The following is a 17,779-nucleotide window of genomic DNA, read 5'->3' as shown; positions in this document are numbered from 1 at the left end:
ATGTATTTTGTGGATGTGGATATTAGTGTTTTTTGTTGGAATATATACTTTAGATATTATTTATTTTAAATTAAGCGAATGTTGATTGCAAAAATGTTTTTCTAATTTAGGAGGTTTTTCCTCCAATTAAACTCCAGTCGGTTATTTAAAGGCGTTCATTCGAAATTTTTCCGATTTTAAGGGGAGATCTCCGTTTCGAATTTGAGATACGATTAGAACTTTACAGTCATACGAAAAAAATTAGAAAAGTTTTCAAATCTATCGAAAAGGTTGAGATAATTAAGTTTTTTTGGGAGGATATATACAGAGAGGGAGAGTTTTTTCCGACTCTCTAAACCAATTATACTTGAAAGCGTTCGTCTTGCTCGTAATTAGGAAAACCAAGGCTGAAGCGAAGTTCGGGAGTTATGGGTATCAGATCCAGGCACCGGAAAATAATGTTACAAATTTTTTCTTCTAGAAGATTTGTATATATTATTTTTTATTGAACTGGCGCTTGATACACTTGTCTCAGCTATTAGCGGATTACTGATGGAGTTGTTTGATCTTTTGTAGTGCAGCTTAAGTATACTTAAAAAAACCTGGAGCCTCCTAGATCGTCTATTGGCCTCTAAAATTACAAAATTTTGCTTTTATTTTTTTTTTATAATTTATTGCATTTTCTTTTGTAGTAATCAGTTTCGTAGATGTATGTTAATTGTAAATACTTAAATAAATATTGTTAGCATTAAAGCACCTAAATTTCTTAGTATTAAACACTTAATTAAATAAATGATAAAAATAATCTTTGAGTGCATAATATAGACTAAATGAGAAATGTCTTTTATACGTAATTTAATTGTAGTTCAATGTTGACAATGCCTTTACTTACATACTTACCTCTCTACTATAATACATACTCGTATATACTACTTAAATACTCGAATACATATCAATAAAGCGTTATTTTTCGATACTATTTCAATTCTGAATGTAAATATTTGCCTTTTCATTTACGATTACATCTATATCTCGATGGTTTTCTTTTCCTATTTATCTATAACGTATGCACTCGTATGTGTCAAATAACTGCTTGCGAACCATAAACGAGCAACGCAAAGTTTTGTAAAACCGCAACAAACCCTGTAAAAAGTACGTAGTGATTTTGAGATATACACACACTTGCACTTACGAAGGACTGCCAACTAAAATGGATGATTATTTTCTGGTTCTTCTTCTTTTTTCTTGTTCTTTTCGCCTCTCTTCTCTCTCTTACACGCTCTCTTCACAGCTTGGTTGCCTTGTTGGCGGCGGAGAAACGACCTGGTACCACCGAGTGGGAGAAACATGCCGATCACCTGTCGAAGACACGCAAAATGAATGAATTTAAAGGTGGCGGAAAATTTCGACGCTTCGGACCACCAACACAACCGGCGAACTATCAGAAACCCATTGAAAATTTGAGGCGTACGCTGCTCGAAGATGATAGTTGTTACAGTGATGCTTATTATAATAGTCACAGCAGTCCGTCTCATTCGACGGCGTCGGATAGTCCGCGTTTACGACGAGCTCGTCTCCCCATGAATGGCGTACTTGCTGCGAATGCTAAACGTATGCAGCGGGAATTCGCTACCTTCGTAAGTAATCGACGTAATGTAACTAGTGCGTTACGTTCCCTAACGGTTTCACCGGCTGTTGGTCGTCATTTTGACTATAATCCGCAACGTCCACGCATCAGTTCGCCAACACCTTCGGTTATCGGTTATACGCGTTCTGGCTACTCGACGCCTGTTATTATGAATCCTGAACTACTGCCCACTCCACGCACTGGCGGTTGGAAAAGAAATGCTGCGAGTTCGCGTTTGCGTTCGCCTCCATCACATATTGGTAGAGTGCCACCGCGTGCCATTGCTCCACTAGATCCACAGGTGACGGCTAATGTCATCGCACAATCGAAGCTTAAATCGACGAAAGCCTTTGCGTCACTGAGAGGCGATACGAATGGACGATCAAGAATATTTGGACAGACACGCTCTGGGTCACCCATAAATAGAAGAGTATTCGCCAAAAGATCAAGTTCGCCTCCTGCGAGTAAGGGTCGCATACTCTATGCTAGGTCCAGTTCACCGGAAAGAATAAGAGCGCTTATACAGGATAAGGTGGAGAGGAAAAATAAAATAAAACCACTCGCGGAAGCACCAACTAAAATCAGACTAGAACGCGAGGCTAGTATAAAGGAGAGTAAAGAGGCTAATAAGGAAGAGTTGCCTACAAATGGATTTTCATTAGCGAAGGCTCTATCGCCTATTAAAATAGCCGCAGAGTCGCATTCATTACCGCATTTGCAAAATGAAGGAAAGAAAACAATATTCGTTGCACACTCGCTGATAGAGGTTGTTGAGCAAGCTGTTGATCGTGCAAAAAAAGGTGAAGATGCGTCAGAAGCGGATATGAAGCAAAATGCACAAGACGCAGAACCTTTAAAAGACAAGAAAGAGGCATCTGTGAAGCACGAAATGCAGAAAGATACACCAGAAAAGGCAGAAAAGATTGAACAGAAAAACAACGGAAAGAATAATGTAAACAATAGGAGTGTAGATATCAAGAAAGGCAAAGACGTTAAAATTGTAAAATCACCGAACAATGATGCTGTTAAGAGAGGAAACAAATCCAATAATTGGATTGCAAATAAGGACACTTCGAACTCCAATACCAGCTCTAGCAGTAGTAAGAACACGGACCCCAGTCCTATGCGACGAAACTCCAAAAGTGGTTCAACAACCGTCGAAAGTAAGGAAAACAAAAATACAAACAGGCAGACAACTCAGTCCTCTCCCTCCAAAGTGAAGAGTGATAGTTCACAAGATAATGAAAATATTACCCAAAAAGAAAATTATGCTATCCGAGGTCGTTTCAGCATGAGTCCAAACAAAAAGCATATACCTACCTCTGCTCAAAATGAGAAGAGACATAATATGTGGGCAAGTACCAGCCCCGGACGCAAAGAACTATCAAGCAGTCGAGAGCTAGAAAAAAATTTGAGCACAAAAGGAGCTTCCACTCAAAATCTTGGAAAAGTGGGTAGTTTGAGTCCAAATCCAAAACAAGGAGAAAAACAGGAAAATGGGTTTCAAGGAAATCGTTCTCCCATGAATAATTCAGTGAGGATGAACAGTTCACGTGGAAATCTAATGAGTCAAGAGTCAAAACCAGCCATCAATAATGACAGACAATCCAACAAAAATAATTGGAATAGTTCAAGCAGAAGAAATAGTAAAGTTGATTATACAAATATTAGTAACAGATTTGAGAGCAATGCGCGTCTGAGTGATCCTCGGAAGGAAAAAAGTCCCAGCCCTAGCAAGTATAATAATTCGAGCCCCTATCGTGAGAAAAAGGTCCCAAAAGAAGTGGAGCAACAATATTATAGTCCAAAAATAAATAGAAAGGTGAAAAATTTAACAAACAATAGCAATGGTTCTATTCGAGGAACTCAAAATAACTTTAGTGGTGCCAACAACAGACACCAAGGTGAACAGAGTTCTCATCGTTCTACTGAAATTTTAAAGAATCTTGAAAATACAAAACCTCTCTCCAAAGTTATAAATAGCCCACAACGGGAAACACACTCAAACACACCTAGAACCAGTAAGAACAGTTCATCCACCAACTCGGCATTGAGCCGTGAGCAGAACAATAATGAGTATAATGTAGAACATTTAGCAAAGAATACACAAGATCTAAAAGAAACTCTTAAAACGAATGACAATCTCAGCAACAATAATACGAATAATGAAGAAAATATACAAAACAATAAAACTCCAACCCACCAAACTAAAGACAGTCCTATAAAACAAGTAACGGATACCATAACGTACTCTCCAAGCCATAACTCACATACTAGTTCGCCATCGAAATCATCCAAGTCTTCCAGCAGCATTGTCATACGCACAAATCTCTCTACACCCGAAACCGAAGACTACGATGAGGAGGCAATAAACCACGAATTATCGCAAGAACTCGAACAACTTAAACATTACGACGATGAAACAATAGCTGAACGGAGCTTCTCGCAACAACCAAGTATAGAGGAAGATTCACCAACCGATTTAGAAGAATATTCACGCACCGATCATGAGGAGAGTTCTCGTACCGATTACGAAGAAGCGCCACACATCGACGCAGACATGAGCTCACACACAGATGCCGATATGTACTCAGCCGCCTCGACAAGTTTGGAAGATCTAATTAATACCCTCCCGCCACAAACTGCCTACCTCAATTTGGGTCGTAGCGCCACAACGATGTCGCTAAAACCCAAAACATCAATACTCAAGCCTCCATCATCATCATCACTTTTCCACAGCCCATCACATAGTTCATCATCTTACCGACGGCACTCGTCATCGTACGAAAGTGATCAATTGGAGAAAGTGCTCTTCATAGGCGAACTTAGCTCGGTGGCGCGTAGTCGGTCAGCGCGTGTACCGAGTCCATATAAAATCGTCGATCGCTGTGATGTCTGCTACAATAAATATGTGATAAAGTAGCTAAATTGCCATAAAAATCTTAGCATGAATGTAGAGAGGTTTTTAGTAAATAAAAAATGGTGTTCATTTTTAAATTCGATCAGAATAAAAAGTGTTTAATGGGATTGTTTACGAAAATTATTGGAGGTGGTTTTCGAAGTTTGTCAACTACTGAAAAGAGTTCATTATAAGATTTGTTAGGTTAGGCTCCACCATGTGGAGTTAAGAAAGAGTCTTTACTTGAGTTGTCTTTCAACAAATAATTCTCGGTTTCAAAAATGTGAGATCGTTATTTGAAAAACGAACATGGAACCAAAGGAATGTGAAAGGAAATCGATTTAAGAGTCGGACACTCTGGAACTGGTCGGCTTAAGAGGCTCCCCGTGATCTCTTGCTAGCGCTCAGTTCATACTTAGAGAGTTCAAAATAATTTAAAATAATTTTTGAATAGCTAAGGCTGCCACTTATTAAAAAAAATATTATATTATTTTTATTATTTTTTTTTTGTTATTTTTTTTCTTTTTTAAATTTTATTTACCATGTGATTAAGTACACAAATTACACAATTTGAATTGCTTTTCCAATAATTTATACTAATTTGTTGCTTATACGAAATGTACACATTTATAAAATACACACATATACATACATTCATATTAATATTTTTAAAGTAAAGTATATTATTGTGAGTGCTTTGTTTTTAGTAAATTTTTAATTTTTTTCTTTATTTTTTTTATTTTATTTTCTATAATGAATACAAAGTAGTTCTTCATAAGTACATTGCTTGTGTTATTTGCTTTGAATTTTGTTTGCAAATTTTTTTTATTTTGTTTTCTGTTTTTTGTTGTTATTTTTTCAACCTACATTGTATAGTTAATACGTGTATTCAGGCAACAATTCACATGAACGAGAAACACCTGTTGAATGGAGTGCTTCGAAAACGCTAGTTTCGAAAGAACACACTTACAGTTACGGGAACAACACACACACATACGTTGCATGTGTTCATCACTAATACTAAATATACTATATTACATTGTATTGGTTGTGGTTTATTACTTATTTAGTTTTGGTATTAACATTGAGATAATTTTTTTTGTGTGTATGCAATTCTCAATTGTAATAAATAAGTGAGCAAATACTTTTGTGTTGCAGTGTCTTCACGATATTTGAAGATTTGTTTTGTGAAATTCATAGATTTAATTTTTAATATTTTTCATTTGATTTTCAAGTTTTCATGGAAGTATTTTGATTTTCAATTTCTTTAATAAAACTTTTCTTAATTAAATCAAATTTCAAAGTTTTCCAAAATCTTGATGGGACGAGCGAAGTTTTGTAGTTTGCTATTTAGAGATATGTTCTAAATTTGAATATTCGACACCAAAAAAGTAAGTACACGGAATTCAATAAAATATAAAAAAATCGAATTAACACTTCTTGTGGGGAGATTCAGAAAGATGACTCACTGAACTCTTGTGTGGATCATCAGTTTGTCCGAGTAATTTTTAAAAGTTTTAGGGCCGTTTTCGGTTTAAATGTTGTGCTACGTTAAGGGATTAGATGTGTTTCAAAATATGGAATTTATTTCTTATTAAATAGTACAATATATTTCAAATATTATCCAAAAATATGAAATCAATCCGAGTAAAATTCTATGAGATATACCCTATGGAAGTTCCCCACATCCTGCCATGTCAGTTACGATATAAAACTTTAAACGCATTTATCTAAATTTTTTAAGTCGGTGGACACGATATCTCGAAAAATTTTGAAGCAATTTTGTTCAATATACATATTTTCTTTTTTCCATAATTCATAAACTAGATTTATTCATTTACTATCAAAATAATTTAGGTTTATTGATTTTAGATAAACCAATTATGGGTTATGAAGTCCACTACAGAAGCTTATTTTTTGGAAACATTATGGAAGATGAAATGCTGAATTGTTTATACATAATATATGATTGCATATATTTAAAAAAAAAATGTAAAAATATCCTTACTTTCAGCCTCTGAAAGCCACCTAACCCCTTAAGAGAAGTTTAATCTCGGTCTAAGAAAAATAGATAGTGCTTTTATTGTATAATAATTTTTCCTGATTACTAAATTGATATGAACTTTTTAGGCATTCGCACCTAAACGTGATGTACATCGGACCCTACCTTAACTGACTCATTTCCTGTTTCCTGTAGTAACTCAAGTTTACACGCTGCCTAAGGTTATAGAGAATATTCTTCATAAAGGATATGCTTTGTAAAATGTACTTGATATATAAGATATTAGAAGAAATAATTATACGTTACATATAGTCTAAGTCAACAGTCTAAGTAATCATAAGTATATATATAAAGTACATATAAAGGAAGAGATTATAAAGAAACATAATGTATTCAGCTTTGTAAAAATGTTTTGTAAAGCATTACACATTTGTAAAATTGGATTTTTTAAAGAATTCAAAACAGATATTATTTTGATTACATGTTGTATTGTAGTTGAGAGTACAATGTTTCTATTACAATTATTTGCATACAGTTTTCAATATTCAAATCAGTCTTCAATGAAAATATGATGTTTTTAAAGAAAAAAGTGAGAACCGAAAAGTGAGACCGATACTTTAATCACCTTGAAATCTATATATTAATACAGTGTTTTAATAATTTGAAAATTCGTTTAAAAATAACACACCATAGTTGATAGATTCGTTTCATTTGTTTTAGTTGTCTTCGCAAATTGACGGAAATTATTTTTTAATCACAAAAAGATATGTAGACCCTGTACTTTAGATACTACTAGATACTAGAACACATTAGATTATATAATTATAGATATTTGATATTTTGTATTTTGTGGAAGCTCCTTTAAGACAGATATATAGATTTGAATAATTTTTATTGACTTCACAATTCATAATTTTATTCGACAATTCTTGATATGAAATTAATGTTTTCTTCCAGAGAAACCATACATCAAACCAATAACTGTTTGAGATCGTCAAAGCGATTTCTGCTTTCGAAAATAAAACTTCTAAATAAATGACTTTCGTAGAAAACTTCGTTTCAACAAATTGCAAGACCTCTTGCGACTCTCCTATTTTGTGAGTTTACACTACGATTCCTAAGTTATAGATAGTTATCTTTTATTGTTTCGTTACTGAAACCCCTAATAGTATTTGCTAACTTAACTATGCATAAGACATCCATTTAACAACAACAATATTTTAAATAACAACAACAGCTGTAAATAATTGTTTCGTAACATTTTCGTAGATCTAGTGTTTATTGCTTGACACTCTCATTAATTGAGTATTTAGTGGAGAAGAGAGCGCTATCATAATTACTAACTCTATTTGGAAGTTAAAAAAAAAAATATTTTTTATAACAAAAGTCAAATTAATATTTATAATATCCGGTTTGAGCAAATTACCTATCAAAAATTAGTTTCAAGTTCTATACTCCACTTTGTAGATCGTGTAATTTACAGTTGCTCTCAAAAACTTGCCCCAGAAATTCACTAATTATATAATACGAACTGTTCTAACTGCTTACACGCCTATGAACATAACTACATACATATACTAGTACCGAAATATTTGTCTACAAAATATGTTGTCTGTGCTTTTGGTATAAAATATACTATTTCCTAGAGGTTTCTACAAAACTTCTAAAGTTTCCTGAACGCTAGAACGCTGACACTTCAGTCAGTATTTGATTTATTTAGCACTTGCTTCACTCCATTACGCGCTCTGATTTGTGGTGATCGGTGGTACTACTGGCTCACTTTCGATTTCTACGGTGGTCTCATTGTTGTGCTCGGGTTTGTTCGTCGCCTCGCTGGGTGTACTTTCTTCCACATCAATGGAATTGTTTTGCGCACGCTCTGGAATCTCTGCCAGCATTGAGAAACTGCTCGTTTTCTGCACATTACAAAGCGCAGCTTCACTCTCTGCTCTCAGCAACGTTGTACGCCTTTCATTTATTACCTGCACTGAATCGTAGAGATCGTTACTGTCGATGCTTTGTCGTTCGCTAGAAGAACGTATGTAGAAGATGCTGTCGTCCAGTTCGTTGGGCAGTTGTTGTTTGGGTCTGTAGAAAGTGCGCGAGGAGTTGCTGCGGCAGAGAGATTTGTTGATCTCACTCACTACGGCGGGCTTTGTGTTGTTGGCGAGGCAAAGTGTGTCGGGACGTGCTTTCTTCAGAATACTATTTAATTTCTTGGGTGGTGGTGGCAACTCTTCTACATGGCTCGCGGTTGTCATGGATATAGTTTGAATAGCCACGTTTAGCGCGTCCGGTGATAATGCGACTCCACTAATGCTGGTGCATGACTTTTCATCCGTGTTATCTATGTGTTCTTCGGGGAAACAAGGTTCCAAGCTCGATTGACCGGAAAGTTGGTGTATGGGTGCGGGTGGTTCGGAGCAAACGCTTAGTTGGCTTCTGAAATGTTGTTAGTATTGAGTAAAATTGAGTCTGTGAGGAAGATTCTTTCTTACCTGAACTCTTTTTCTACCGATGGAGTGGCGGATGGCCCCGAACTGTAGCGCTTCGGTGAACGCAGTATGGATTTCGGCATTACTTCGGGGCTGTGCATATCTACTTGTATGCGTCTCGAATCGATGCTTGATGCGCGACTTGCCATCGAAGCGCAGCGTGCCGTCCAGCGGCCACTGTACGATGAGTCCGACATTGTAGAGCTTCTGTTGGCGAGAGAAAAGTACCATTAGCAGTACGATATTATAGTCGAACTTTAGTGATAGGGGAATAAAAAATTGGCATGAGTACTTGGTTCTTATGTGAATTTGGTAGACTACTGTCATTAGTCCCACATCACTCCGACTTACCTGCGATTACCTAACGGGCTGCTTTTGTCCTCTTCGTGCTCGATCGGCTTTTGTCGTGCCAGCACATGACGCTTGGCCGTATCGGAGCGGCGTGACATGTCAGCCACTGTGGCTCTTGAAAGATGCTTCTCCCCACGTAGACCATCGTCGAAAGAGGCCGCATGCCAGTAGAGCTTGTTTGTGGCTGGCGGCTGAAGCAACGAACAAGGACCACCATTTTCACGAGTGTTGCGTTGCACCAAACTGTTGCTGATGCGTGGACTACGAGACTTCACTTGTCGCCCACTGCTGCTCGTGGTTGTTTGGCGATGGTGGTGGTGGTGCCGATGATGATGGCGATGGTGACGTTTTTGTTCCAACAACAAAAGTGGTTTGTGATTCGGCGAAAGCAAATGTGAGAGGTTAGTGGAGTAAGCGATGGGATGGGGGACATGTGTGGAGAGATTTGGCACAGAACCAGTGTGGGTGAGGCGTCGCAGTTGTGGAGAAAAGCGAGCGGATGCGCTAATGGAATGAGAGCGAAAGCGATTTTTTTCTTGATTTCAACGCTAAAGCTGAGAGTTGAGCTATGTTTGATTTTGGCATAAATGTTTACTTGCGGGAAAGCGGATGCGTTTGCATGCAGTTAAATGTGATGAACCATAACCGAAAATCATAATATGAGAAACTACATTTACCTGAGAGATTTTGAAAATTTAACAAGTTCAGCGGTGAGCGCGTCACGGTCGAAGGGTTGCGGTGTGGTCTGCGGTGGCGGCTCAGCTGGCGACGTGCGGAATACACCAAACTGCTGATCCCAACGCGAGGACTGCAGTTGTATGCCTGTAAAATGATAAGAAGTGATGTTACTAACACCCAATGTATTCCTCAATGGTAAAAATTGGTGCACTCACCAATGGCGCGTCGCTGTGAGGTGGCGCTGCTCTGATTACTGCGCACCGTCGTCTTGCTACCACCCGCACCGGCACGAAAGCGCGCTGGCACCACTTTCGCAGCCGAGTCACGTGCCTCAAATGTCATAACACACGAAGCCACGACTATGAAACCACCGAATCCCATTACAATCGGCCCGACGTAAGAGAGATTGTTGAGATGGAAGCCCTTCAGGTCATTCTTAACGCGCACCGTCGCATTGCCACGCAGCTCAGAGTTCGTGGAAAGATGATCCGCATAATAACCTTTGGTAAAGGAACAAAACTTGTATTTTCAATTATAATGAGTCCTGAGTGCGCTCATCGCATTTACCTATCGTAGCCATTCCGGCGCCGAGCAGCATCAACGTCAGGCCCAGCACTAGTGCGCGACATGCATGCCAAAGGCACTTAGATGACATTTTACCGCGTACCACTTGCACATTCCATGTGGCGCCCGAGGCGGGATGAGCGCGACGCAAATTTCCAATTGAGTGCTTGCGTCGCACCGTGGCGCCGCCCGACCGTCGCGTAGGCATCACATCGACTTCAGCGCACGCCTCAGGTTGTGTTCTCTGTTGTAATTACAATCACTATTGATTGTTGTTATTGTTGTCGTTATGGGTTTCAGTTACCGTTCGTTGAAATAGGGACAACTCGTTTTCGTACTCAATTAGTTGGCGTCTACTCTGTCAATTTGTTTGACATACATATTTACGCGTATGTGTGTGTCTTTGTATTTGTTATCTTTGCTCGAGATATGAACTGTGCTAACTGTAAATAGTAAAATGTCAACAATGAGCATCAATTCATACAAAGAAGGATGCGGCGCGGTCGATGGTTCCTGCAAGCTGTCAATAACCGAGTTCCTAATTAGGTCGCTTAATTAAACAGTTAGTTCGTTAGCTATTTATACACACGCACAATTGAATGGACTAAAGTACATATATATATATGGAACATTCAATCGAATTATACTCGTTAGCGGTAGTTGGCAATAAATGCCAACGCAATTAACTACAGAACTGCCGTCATGGTATAACGAACCTGTGTGAGATGGGATATGGGATAACATCTATGGAATTCACTACCTTATTCTGATTTCCCCAAAATCAGCCAGACTAGAAGTCTAAAGTTCTAACATGGGTACATATTTATATATTCACTTTAGAAAGGTATAATTTGTAGTTATAACCTAAATCAGAAATTGGCGAGTGTGAAAACGAGAGAGCATTTATGATAAGAAATCACATTTTTTTTTTTACTTTAAAGGACGGATGTGGCTTAAATATTGCAACAGTCCGGTAGTGGCGGTTACGATACTAGTTTGCGAATATGCTTAATTGCAAATTCCATGTACTTAAGAAAAAATTGTTTTCCACTTCTCTATACGATTCTATATTATAAAGATAACCTTCTTATTTTTCCTCATCTGCTGCATATAAAATCGATTTACGACAAAATGAAGGTAAAATGCGAGCACAATCACTAATTGGAAAACGGAATCAGTAGTTGTGGTCCTTCACACTCGAAATGTGATTGCCATTCATTTGGTTGTGTTGCGTGTCAACCGCACCGGCACAGTTGCCAAGTTCATATATGTATACTTGTAACATATATATTATATAAAACATTTCTGTGCTTGCATTATGAAATATTTTTCTATATGTTCACTACGTATACTTAAGTTGCTGAAGGGGTTACATGGGTTTAGTGGATTCAAATAATCGATTTTTTGGTTTTTCATCTCAAGAATATTGTCCCAAATTTTCAGGTCGATCCGAATAATAGTTTCGGAGATACAGCCTTTGGAAGGTATGCGCTCCGAGTCAAGTACTATTGTTAATCAAAACTTTAAACGCGGTTTTCTCGGAACCGTGTTTTCAAAGTCGGTTGTCAATTTTTCTCGAAAACTACTCAACTGATCTTAATGAAATTTTGAACAGCTGTTCGAGATACAATTTGCTCGTGCTTGAATGAAGGATTTTATTTTTTTTTCAATTACAACTATTAAAAAAAAAATAAATTGTCAAGCAAATTTGACCAAAATTCAAATTTTCACTTTTTTTCTTTCCTTCGTAAAACACTTATTTTTGTTTTTTTTTTCATTTTGTATGATCGTGTCAGGAGTTATACTGACAACGTGGACGCACCTTTTTTTCGAATGGTCACCGGGAATGACGCCGGCGCAATGGAGGAGTTCTACTTTTTTTTTTTAATTTCAGAAATTATTCTTTAAATATGTATCTATAAGACAGAAAAAAATTTGAATTAAATATATAATTTTTTACATGGGAATTTAAAATAAACAATTTTTTAGGCGACAAAACCCACGAACCCCTTATGAATTAAATTATAGATTTTTCGAAATAAATATATATTTTACTAGTTAGGATAGCACAGAAATTTCCAAAGACGTTTTTTGCTCAATACATTTTTTGTTGTGAATTAGCTGGCTTAGCGAATATGCTTATAATGAAAATTTGACAAAAGATATACTCTTAAAGATAGTCTTCTGTTTTACTTTTTTTAAAAAGACATTTCCTAAATCAACTCATCGCACATTGTAGCCGCATTCCTCTTAATTATTCTCTAGATAATACTGAACTCTATAACCGGAGTCCATTTGCCGCGTGTAACATAGCTCCATACCTACATAACTCGGCCTACATTAAGACACTACATTTACACACTACATTATAATTAGAGGTAACTCCGATATACCTATATAATGAATAGAAGAAATTTTAGAGTTAGAACAGTTAGAAACAGTTTTGGAGAAGGGGAGATATGTAGCTTCGACGATGACAATTGTGAGATATGAGTTTCAAGAAACTCTTTATTGACATTGTTATTTCGCTAATATGCTACTCAAGCCTGTGTTCTATGAAGACTATCAAGTTTGGTAATTAAGTTTCTTGGTAAATATTTATTTTTTCCATACAAAGTTGCGTCATAGGACTCTTGATGAAATTGTGGAAGAGATTTTTATTCTAGCATGACCATTCTCACCACTTTCTGTTTAAAAAGCAGTTCAGGAGAAAAACTGCAAAAATTGTGGAATTTTATATGAAGCTGGTTCCTTGAAATTGTATTTGCTAAGAAAAACATTTTCCCACGAAAATTCATGTGACTCACTGTATAAAGAATACACTTATACACCCATGAAAGTTACCGGTTTGCACTGTTACTGTTATGCACACGCTGCTGACAAGCAATTGAACGAGTCCTTGCAAGTGGCATTTCAACAAGCAGAAGAGACGCCTGACAGCGACAGTGACAACGCTGAGGGTCCAGTGGGTTGAAGCAGTTTTCGTAAATATAAATGAGACTTTAAAAATAAATATGACACTTGCATACACATGTTCACATACATACACACATACACATCTGAATACAAATATGCCTATTTATGTCGAGCAATTGCACAAATGCCTTCGCATTACAGGAGCTACGTTTTTTCGTTTACCGCCCGCAACCTCGGCGCACCACACTCCGCTCTCCCACTAAATTGCCTACTTAAATAGTGGTTTGGTAGCAAGTCGCCGGCGCTCAAGTGTTGTGCCACCAGCGAACTCATATTTGTCAGCAGTCAACTTTGCTTTGCCAGCGCTTAACTTAATCCTCGTCAAGTGCCGTGAGACTATTTTTAAAAAATTGCGGCTAATGCAAGTGGCTCGAAAAGTTCCGTATGCTTGCGTTTGTGAATTGTGAATGCGCCTCTGCGAGAGAGAGGCGAAAGTTTATGTGTAAAACATGCGGTGGATGCGGGGGTAAAGATACTCGTTTGTTGCGAAAAATTTGTCAAATTTAAACTTTCAACAGTCGCCAAACGTAAGCGTCATAAAACAGTTAAGCAAGCAGGAATTGTACGGAATAAAACAAAAGGAAACACGCACGCGTACCCCTACATACAGTCGGAAAGGTGGACGGAGGAGTGGGTGCAGTTTGTGTTGGCAGTGGCAGCATTGTAAGCTCATTTGACGGTAATGCGGAATGCTGACACGAGCTTATGCAAAAGAAGTATGCTTATCATAGAAATGTCACGAATGGAAAGTCTCGTTTTAATACGGACGTATGTTTGTATGTTAATGCTTAGAAATATTTTTATTCCTCTACTCACTACAAAAATGTGCTTGATATTTCCGACTAGAGAATAAGTAGTTGCGGTTATTAACTTTTAGGCATTGCCTTTTTTGAGACTTAACCAGTTAAGAACAGTCAAGTTGTGGAGTCTATTATATTTTTATATGCAGATCACATCATCTAAGTCCTAAAGATTCAGTATCCATAACAACTTGCTAACTAAATCTCTTAGAAATATATTTAAAATATTGTGGTTTTCGGAAATATTATTTTATCTTTCTATTTAAGGTATGAGCCTTGGTATTGAGGGGCAATATTGAAAACTTGGATTTTTCCTATACACGAAATAGGTTAATTGAAAAGTGAAGTCCTCTCTCGACGAACAAAAACTAAACTCTACAAGTCTCTCATCATTCCCGTCCTACTTTATGGTGCAGAAGTTTGGACGATGTCAACATCCGATGAAACGGCACTAGGAGTTTTCGAGAGAAAGGTTTTGCGGAAGATTTATGGTCCCTTAAACATTGGCAACGGCGAATACCGCAGAAGATGGAATGATGAGTTGTATGTGTTGTTCGACGACATAGCCATAGCCCAGCGAATAAAAAGACAGTGGCTACGCTGGCTGGGTCATGTTGTTCGAAAGGACGAAAGGTCCCCAGCTCTGAAAGTTTTCGATGCAGTAGCCGCTGGTGGAAGCCGAGGAAGAGGGAGACCTCCACTCCGATGGCAGGACCAGGTGGAGAAGGACCTGTCTTCACTTGGTATTACCAATTGGCGCCAAACTGTCAAAAGGAGAGCTGCGTAGCGCGCTGTTGTGGACTCGGCTATAACCGCGTAAGCGGTGTCTACGCCAGTCAAGAAGAATAAAAATAAAGAGAACCTTAAAGGGCCGCCGTTTTACAAGCATACGAGAAATCGCTGAAAGGCCCAAAGTCTATTCCAAAAATCGAGTTTAGAAGTGTTTCGACGATTGGAAGAATTGCTGACATAAGTGCATAATATCGAATGGGGACTATTTTGAAGACGACAACACTAATGTAGACCCATGTTGTTTTTGCCAGAAAGCATTCTGTAAGTAATTTTTAAAGTAAGTTGCCGTTTCTACAATCCTGATAAAAATCCGGATCCATTCTTACTCCACATCCTGATTGTTGCGGGTACAGAAACCGAAATGATCATGCCAAAGTCATTCTAAAATCATTACCATTCAACTATTGTCAACTACTGGTACCAGCACGAACTATTTAGGAACCTAAGCGGTCATATTATTCGATAGACAATTAAATAATTTCGTACGGTAATATTATATCATCAATTTTTGTGTCTGATTGTGATTCTATTATTTATCGTAAATTCGAGAAAAAAACTCAAATCCCATTCAAATATCTTATTCATTACATTTCTCTCTGCTTAATTTTTAAGTTTCTAAAAAATAGTAACAGTATAACAATCTTTACTTTCAAAGGTTTTAGAAGGTCTATGGATATCAATCTTGCAATAGAGCCAGCCATATTTTACCTTAGATATTTCAGACAATTTCTCCTTCATCCACAGTAAATTTTGGATAACTGAAGGAACCAATGTTGTGATAAAAGGTGCTTAACTTGGATACAATAAGAGTTAATGCATTATCAAAAAGCATTATTCCCTAAAAGTAGGCAAAATTTTTGATAGAATACTTTTTAGGTTACCGCAAATTAAAGTTTGCCTACATTTAGGCTGATTGAGAATCTTAAATGATATAAGAAAGCTTTTAATTATTATTATAGCAAATATGATTTAATATTTCTTTTGACTTTGACTTGTCAAATAAATCTACATATTTTCCAACACACAATATACATATGTATATGTAAGTACACCGCAAACTGTGGGCTATTAAGAAAACATTTGCTTTTTATGCCTGTGGCTTGCTTAACCACAGCTAAGTTGGTCGGCGTTATGTGTGGGCAACAAAGAGATAAAGCAACCCACTAACACACACAGACACATGCACTTACACACACCTGTTGTTCGGCTTGACGGCGTGTGTTGTTATCCACCGAAATATGTGAGTATGTATGTGTATGTGTGGCAAATATAAATTATGTCTACCTTTCGACATTCAACATTTGCAAACTGAAAAGCTTCCAAAAGGGGTCATGTCGCAGACAGTTCGACAATGGAAATAAGCAAATATACAAGCAGAAAGCAAATATACACATGAAATGAAATACTTATTTATTTTGCATTTGAGTGTGTCGGTGTGTGTGGCAAAGGTATGCAGCAAAGAAAAGGTCTCAACTCAGTACGACAAGCATTATAGCAAGTGACAGTAACATAAATAGCAACAAAAAAACAAGAAAAGGTAACATGAGTAGTGAAAACAAAAGCGAAAGCAAAGGAAAACAACAAAAAGCAATATTGCTAAAAGACTACAATAACAACAACAAAACAAGTGTGTATGAGATTCAATTTCGCAGCAAAGCAGACGGTAGACGCACACACACGCACAAGCGCAAAGCGTGTTTTAATATGCCATACATCGGTGAAAATCATTCTAGGAAAATATGGGCTGCCAGCTCCATTGTGGTAGGTAATTGTACTCCTCAGTACCCACACACACACGCGCGTAGGCACAGAAGGAGCTAACTGTTTATGTGCCGAGGTATGATCTGCAGGGAATTTTAGTGTGTGTGTCTTTTTCGAGCATTAGGAAAGGTCCTTGCTCGCATGCACTAATAAATTTTTGTTTGCACGCTAATACACTCGAACACACACGCACACTCACGCAGTTTGCACGAACCTTTTTCACTTCAAACCAATGTGAATTTACGCAGTTTGCAATTTGCTGCTTTGTATGCCATCGATAGCCACGCGCACTGATATTTATGATTTTTCACTTTGCACACGCAACAAATGTTGATGGATACATACAAACACACACTGCTGTTGTTGTTGTAATTTTTAATATGCTTTCAAGGATCTGTTGCATGCTTTTCGGTTTTCGGCGTAACCAATACATTCAAGCCAGCAAGCAGCAGGAACACAGAACACTTTTGTCTGCTGTCGACAGCACTAACCGCGTTAATCGCGCTCACCTGCTCACTGGTAAACTGGTTTGCTTCACATTAAATCGTACTCGAATTTCACTTGTGTGTATGTATACATTCGATTTGCACACACCACCTAAGTATTTCTCCATCTGCAGTTTTGATTTGTTTTGTTTCAGACACAGCACAATCAATATGCATATCAATGCATTGTTAAAGCGTTTTATAATTTATAGTAGTTTTAGTCACTGTTAGAGAGGGGAGGGGGTGAAAAATAGGAACGCAAGAACTCACTGCAATTTATTCAATTTATGTTTTTTTGCTTTCCACACTTTGCCTTGTTTTGTTTTGCGTTACACATCCGTCGAATGCGTGCGACCACGACGAGCTTTCC

General features: G+C 37.5%; 2 protein-coding genes across 7 annotated transcripts in view; one reads left to right on the top strand and one right to left on the bottom strand.

Annotated features, from left to right (window-relative positions):
• LOC105214912 (general transcriptional corepressor trfA) overlaps positions 1-4,644 on the top strand; it is a 29,809-nt gene extending 25,165 nt beyond the window's left edge. For 2 of the 3 annotated variants that reach the window (XM_029041893.2, XM_011188620.3), the window contains exon 3: positions 1,271-4,643. In XM_029041893.2, coding sequence (XP_028897726.2) covers positions 1,271-4,529 — 3,259 coding nt within the window. In that variant the 3' untranslated portion in view covers positions 4,530-4,643. Of the gene's footprint in view, positions 1-1,100; positions 1,132-1,270 lie in introns of all 3 variants that reach the window. The other variant, XM_029041903.2, reaches the window with a different exon arrangement.
• Positions 4,645-7,152: 2,508 nt separating this feature from the next.
• LOC105214921 (uncharacterized) lies at positions 7,153-17,779 on the bottom strand. Of its 4 annotated transcripts, none has more exons than XM_054228409.1 (7): positions 17,680-17,779; positions 10,599-11,038; positions 10,247-10,531; positions 10,031-10,175; positions 9,354-9,857; positions 9,006-9,209; positions 7,153-8,949 (listed from the first exon to the last, which is right to left on the bottom strand). In XM_054228409.1, the coding sequence occupies exons 2-7, from the start codon at positions 10,801-10,803 to the stop codon at positions 8,244-8,246; spliced, it is 2,049 nt and encodes a 682-aa protein (XP_054084384.1). In that variant the 5' UTR covers positions 10,804-11,038; positions 17,680-17,779; the 3' UTR covers positions 7,153-8,243. The 4 variants fall into 4 exon arrangements, with proteins under 4 accessions (XP_054084384.1, XP_054084383.1, XP_054084385.1 ...); XM_054228408.1 differs by having other exon boundaries at positions 17,434-17,774; XM_054228410.1 differs by having other exon boundaries at positions 9,354-9,641; positions 17,434-17,774.

This window comes from Zeugodacus cucurbitae, chromosome 4 (genome assembly GCF_028554725.1).
Source record: "Zeugodacus cucurbitae isolate PBARC_wt_2022May chromosome 4, idZeuCucr1.2, whole genome shotgun sequence".
Lineage (NCBI taxonomy): Eukaryota > Metazoa > Arthropoda > Insecta > Diptera > Tephritidae > Zeugodacus > Zeugodacus cucurbitae.
Note: the sequence above shows the minus strand (reverse complement) of the source record. Positions and strands in the feature narration are given on the sequence as shown.